This window comes from Priapulus caudatus, unplaced genomic scaffold, assembly GCF_000485595.1.
Source record: "Priapulus caudatus unplaced genomic scaffold, Priapulus_caudatus-5.0.1 Scaffold754, whole genome shotgun sequence".
Taxonomy (NCBI): Eukaryota; Metazoa; Priapulida; class Priapulimorpha; order Priapulimorphida; family Priapulidae; genus Priapulus; species Priapulus caudatus.
In genome coordinates, this window is record NW_014577815.1 from 143,591 (window position 1) to 150,440 (window position 6,850).

General features: G+C 41.1%; 1 protein-coding gene across 2 annotated transcripts in view; it reads right to left on the reverse strand.

The window, feature by feature from the left end:
- The window catches only part of LOC106813304 (putative phosphoenolpyruvate synthase), a 17,025-nt gene that overhangs the window by 9,496 nt on the left and 679 nt on the right, over positions 1 to 6,850 (reverse strand). For both annotated transcript variants that reach the window (XM_014817409.1, XM_014817408.1), the window contains exons 3-7: positions 1,880 to 1,944; positions 1,360 to 1,507; positions 858 to 978; positions 641 to 735; positions 294 to 472 (exon numbers count right to left, since the gene is read on the reverse strand). In XM_014817409.1, the coding sequence (XP_014672895.1) occupies positions 294 to 472; positions 641 to 735; positions 858 to 978; positions 1,360 to 1,507; positions 1,880 to 1,944 (608 nt within the window). The remainder of the gene's footprint in view (positions 1 to 293; positions 473 to 640; positions 736 to 857; positions 979 to 1,359; positions 1,508 to 1,879; positions 1,945 to 6,850) is intronic.

Consider the following 6,850-nt stretch of genomic DNA (forward strand, 5'->3'; position numbering starts at 1 on the left):
AGAGAAAGAACAAGAGAGAGAGAGAGAGAGAGAGAGAGAGAGAGAGAGAGAGAGAGAGAGAGAGAGAGAGAGAGAGAGAAAGAGAGAGAGAGAAGGGCAGAATAGGAGGGAGTGTAATACAGTGTTGTAATACTTTCATACAAATTGTACGCGCTTATGAGAGATAATGAGAGGCGGCCGTTGCAAGATTTAATGGCTGTCACGACTTTCTCAGAAACAGTTATACATGCGCCTTATGCTTTATATTGCCTCAGTTAGAATGTACGTATATCGTGTAGTCTAAAATTATCCACCCGGTGTTTGAAGCTGCGAACATGTCTCGATCGTTCAATAGCCCCGCATCGTGTTCGTGCATGAGCTCAAAGTCTGACTCGACGTTAAGCGTCGTGATTGGTCGAGCCTGAAGCAAGTAGATCTGGCCATCTTTAACGGCAAACTCTATATCTCGCGGATCCGAAAACAGTTGCTCGACCTAAAGAAAATAGGGAACATTTTCAAAGGAATGGCAATATCCGTGCACATATTCATTTAAATACATCCACAATGCACACGTGCTCAGACATAACACGCAACCTGCATGCGTATATTATATAGGTATATAAATATTTCTAGTTATCTATTTTCTTCAATTAGATCAAACCTGTAGGCCAATTCTTCCGAGTTCTAGAGCCACCTCATCTGATACGCAAAATGTGTCTTTATCATCCGTTTCCTCTTCAGCAATGCCTCCCGCACCTGCAAATGTTTCACATTTACTTGGAATTTGTCGAATAACGGCTTATGTATATATTATTAAAGTTATACTAAACAATGTAACGATAACGATTATAAATTGGATATGAACTAAAATCACAGACCACTGTCCAGAACGATCTTTATCCTCTTGCTTCCTATGATCTTTTCCTTCACGGTGAGTTTATCAGAGAAGCTTCTCTGCAGATAAATTGTGTCCGGCTCTATTACTCCGGAGACAACTGCCTGGAGAAATAAGAATAAGCAGAGTGCTACATGAGAGTACTAAGTAATATTCGTATACGCGTAAATTACATTTGATGATAGTGCATATGAAATTTTATTTTTTGCGAATATTACTGGGAAATCGTGAGTAAAATCAAACAATTAGAACACCCTTCCGATGTTTAATTTTTCTCCCGCTAGTAAATATACACATACGCATACGCATACGCACACGCACACGCATACGCACACGCTCACGCACACGCACACGTATACAGATATGCATACACATACGCATACACATACATATACATATACCGATCTACATACACACACGTGTGCGTGCGTGCGTGCGTGTGCGTAGGTGTATGTGTTGGAATAGCTGCTGCGATATGTATGCACCTCTCCCAAGCCATATGACGCATTGATGGTCATGACACCAGGGTTGCCAGACACTGGATCTCGCGTGAAGAGCACACCAGCAGCATCTGCCTTCACCATCTCCTGTACGCAAACGCCAATATATGCTGCTACACCTTGCCCGTGGTTCCTGTAATCAGTATTTCAGTAATAATCCTCTGTAGTACACTGTACAACATACTAAATTTATTTCAGTATGCTAAAAATTATAATGAATCATAAATACATGTCCTATAACTAATATGATGTTGGTGTATGCATGGGAAATACCATGCATATTACAATGTACATGTCGGATTAGTGTGTTAATATAATTCATAAGTACAAATATAATAACACATAATATACTACGAGGGGAATCCCAGGGTGGGTAAGTGAGGAATTAACGAAAAATACTAAATAGCTAGCCTTAACTAATCGTTTCAGTTCTCAGTTCTCCAGCGATGCATTATTATTCTACGGTAAGTTTTCCGGTGTTCTATGCCATATAATAAGATTATACCTCCTGTATGCCACAGCTTGGTATTTGAAGGAAGAGGACCAGCACTTCACTATCGCATGAAGAATCTGTAAACAAGTTTGCAATTTTGTAAGTGAAAAATAAATGGAAATGGAACATGACGTTGTATGTGATTTGTTTGTTTGTTTGTTTGTTTGTTTGTTTCGTTTTGTGTTGATGTCTGTTGTTGTCGGTGTGATGTGTGTGTCCGGTGGTGTGTGTGCTGTGTGGTGTGTTGTGCTGCTGGTATGGTCGCTGTCTGTGTGTGTGTGAGTTTTGTGTCGTGCTGTGCTGTGTCTGGCCCCCTGTGTGTGTTGTGTTGTATTGTGTGGCTGTGTGGTGTATGTGTATGTGGATGTGTGTGTGTTTTGTGTGGTGTGTGTGTGGTGTGTGTGTGTGTTGTTAGTGTCTGTGCGTGTGTGTGTGTGTGTGTGTGTGTGTGTGTGTGTGAGTGTGGTGTTGTTGTTTTGTGTAAGCGTGTGTATGTGATGCTGCGCGGTCGCGCGCGCGCGTATGTGAGTGCGTGCGTGGTACCTGTCCACTACGCTTGTTGTACGCGTGTTTTGTCGTTGTTCGAAGTATAGTCATCGCGCATCGTCCTTGTTCGAGAGAGACAATGATCGGGCTTTAACCCTCGTTCGTCGTCCCGTTTCACGCCCAGGGAAACGTCTCTAAATTGGCATGCGAATGATGCTCCGCCCCATCCTCTCCTGTTTGACGAAGAACACAAAATTATCCTGCAGTAATATTCGCTTCATCTATTATATTTTATCTAATAGGGCTCCTATATTACTCCTCATTTCATCTGAGTATAGACATTGGTATTTTTAATCTTATAACCGTTCGACATTTTATACTCGATGATCGATGATATATAATATTCATATATATATATCTACTTATAGAAATCTTATCATTCTAATATCTATATGCGTAGTTTTTCAAAACGAAACTCACCAACACCTGACGAACGAACAGCAAACGAGGTCCTGTGTCCAGCCATCGCCAAGCGCTGCAGTCAGTTGACCAACTACTGCCGTTTTGAATTCCGTAACTCAGTTTAAGTTTTATGAAGTTATCAACTCACGTTTCACGCATTTTTGCGTGTAGGTCACCAACTTCTTTCTCTGGCTATACGAAAAAAAAAACAATATATATATAACTGTTGTGCGCGGGCCGTGCGTACTACGTGCAGCGTTGTGTGGTGCGTTGTACAGTTGCGCGTTTATGTGTACGCGCGTGTGATATCGTTGTTGTGCACGGAGCCATCACTGACTCTATAGAATATACTATACATATAAATCTACTATAATATATATAAATAATATATATAATCATATTATATATAATATATTAAATAATATAATAAATATAATATCATATATAGTATACACGTATATATATATCATATATTAATATGCATATACTAGCTATGCTATATAATATAATCATTATATATATAACTCATATAACTCTCATAATAGTATGATTAGTCTATAGAGATCAGTTGTCCGTCGGCGCGGCACGTGTATGTGTGTGTGGGTGTGTGCGCGTTGACGTGGCCTCGCACACTCGCCTCATGCCAAGACGAGTAGCATATCTGCTCATAATCACGCACTACTCCACTCCCGAGTATCATAGTATATCGACAATGCACAACACAAATCTATCTAATAATTCTATACAACACAGAGTATGATTACCCTATACGGCGGAGCAATGCTTTTCAAACTCTTTACTTGTTTACACCTGATAGCCGCGCCAACCCTATTCCCGTAGAAAGGACAGTCTACCGTGAATTCAGCTTATTTCAAATAAACAAATGATAATGACAATAAAACACGACGATAGCCGTAGAACTAATAGGAAAAACTAATAATTAACTAGGCAGTCCTTCCAGGCCTTGAATGCAATCTCTTTAGATGGCTGGTTATCTTCCAAGTGCAGTTTGTAAGGCAGCTACTTCAGACAGAAACCACCAGGTACAAGGCTCTGTGGATAGACAGAGAATATCACCATCACAACTGTGGATCAATTTGGTCACAATTGTTGATAGATATAACAGCTTTTCGCTATAAGAAACTAGAGGACTGCGTATTCTTTTGTACTAATTATTTATAGAAGTGACTGAATTTAAATAGTAAACTGTTAGTTGCAACTATTCCTAAATTTAGATACAGAATTATGCTGCTTATATCTAACATTGAATATTTCAATTTAACACCATTATAGGTAGCTAATAGTTAATCGGTAAGGCATAGTAAAGTAAGTAGGCTATTATAAGATTAGTAAACTTAATGTACGGCAACTAACATAATGTAGTTAATTGCTTACCTATTATAGTAATAATATTTACATTAATAAACAATTACGAATTACATTAAAATAATAGTTAATTAAAGCTCATTAACTGTCATTGGCAATTATACTAACGCATCACTGTAACCCAACATTACAGCTGGCCAGTACTAACACTATCTAGTTTATGTTCCTTATAAACAATTATCAAATCTATTGAATCTGGAAATACTACTAATGATATGCGCTGTTAATAAATTCTAAAAACGTGTAAATTAAATCCTTTAATTAGTTCTCTGTGATTTACTGACTGCAGCCTTTCCGGTAGTTGGGTTAGTAGGGCTCAAACTGCTGTTCCTTTGCCCCCGAACCATTGAGAGGCAGAGCACGAGGCAGCACTGAATGGCATATGTCAATGCTGCCCCGTCCAACGCATCTGTTATGTCTGCTGTCAGTAATGGTAATGCATCTACTATAGTATCTATAATATATATATTATACGTATATATATATATATATAGTATATATATATTTTATCTATATTTATTTATTTATTTTATCTATAGTATATATAGAAGGTAACTCAAGAACCTATACATTTTTGTCTTTTTCAATATCTTTGGCTAAAATCGTAGAACATAGATCCTCAGTAAAATGTGTTCCATTGGTTTCATTAACAGGCTTCGTCGAGCAAGGCTATTCGCTGCTATATGGGTGAGGTTGTTAGCTTTGCACTGGCGAGACAAGTACAATAGGTATCAACTGAAGTGAATCACAGGATATAGTATATTCCCCAATAACGCATTTTTCTCTTTGTCGACAACGAAATTTAAAGGGGGAAGCGGTATAACGCAAGAAACACAAGCTTGCGTGCTTGGGTGTGCGTGCGTGGGTGGGCGTATCGTTTATTATATATTAATTATTAATTATTGTTATTAGTTATTTATTAACTATGATCCCTAGTATTACTACTAGGCCTATACACTTACAGTATTATAATATATTATCAACTTATTATTAATCAGTAGTACAATTCAGTAATAGTATACTACCTAGAGATTTGAGCATGGTGACTGATCTTCGCTCAGGTACAGGATACGTTCCTTCGTGCCTGAAGGAAAAAATTGAAAAACGCCAAAATATACAACTAAACTACACCAAGGTAAGATACTATGCCAACCCTGTATATAACGGCCACTCAAAAGAAACGCCAAAAGTGGCTTTTGTGCACAGATGGCCCTGCTGTAGAGATTTTACTGTATAGCTGTTGTCATTTTCACGGCTATTCTTACAGAGTTTAAGGGACGAGGAATTTAAGGGATTTAAGGAATTCAATGGGCATTAGGCTCATCAACGCCGGAGCACCTGCTTTTTCTTGTTTCAAAATTTCGTGCTCACTAGAGTCGGAAGCTACCGCCAATTTGGACACACCTGTACATGTATTCCGTAACGCCCCAGCCTTTGACTCCATTCATTGTTACGTCCGTGAACTGTTCGTGAATCCTAACGCTCCATCTCTCCCCCACATAGAGAATCTGCTCAAGCTTTGTCTCCGTTGTTATATCGCAGTCAATCTGACCTGCAAACAGAACATCCAATAGACGTTTACCATGATTATTAGATTATGGATACTGTGAGTTTGAATATGTGATACAATGGTCATGTCTCTATATATCGGCCAAGTGCCCGTCAGCAAAAACATCATAAATAGGTATGATTACTATATTAGTTCTAGGAAAATGTCATAACTTTTGCGCAAACACTTCATTTGCAAAACATATGACGTCCAAGAAATATGATGTCATAACGCCATGATATTTTTGACAACGGGTCCCAGTATTTTCCAACCTCATAGATCCCGACGCATTCTCAGTAAATTGCCGAAACTTCCTTAAGCCCGCCGCACACGCTGTGTTTTGTGCTGCGCCATCGGCCACGCATGCAAACGCATCGATTTCTTGCGTGTGGAAAATATCACACGTGTTATTGCACAGCGTCTGCGTAGGGAGGGACCCCTACGTCTGCGGAGTGGCTGTGTCAAGTTCCACACCGGCTCTATGTAACCGACCAATAGCAGCAGGTCAAGCGAGTCACGTGATCTTAACTTGCGGTTGCAGCGCGGTTGCACTGCGGTACACGCACGTGCACGCAGATACACGCACGTAAACGCGGGTACACGCACGTGCACGCGGGTATACGCACGTACACGCGGGTACACGCACGTACACGCAGGCACACGCACGTACACGCGGTCACACGCGGATACACGCACGTGCACGCGGGTACACGCACGTAGCCACGTACACACAGATACACGCACGTACACGCGGGTACACGCACAACGTACACGCGGGTACACGCACGTACACGCGGGTACACGCACGTACACGCAGGTACACGCACGTACACGCGGGTACACGCGGATACACGCACGTACACGCGGGTACACGCGGATACACGCACGTACACGCGGGTACACGCGGGTACACGCACGTACACGCAGGTACACACACGTACACGCGGGTGCACGCGGATACACCCACGTACACGCGGGTACACGCGGATACACGCGGGTACACGCGGATACACGCACGTACACGCGGGTACACGCACGTACACACAGATACACGCACGTACACGCGGGTACACGCGGATACACGCACGTACACGCGGGTA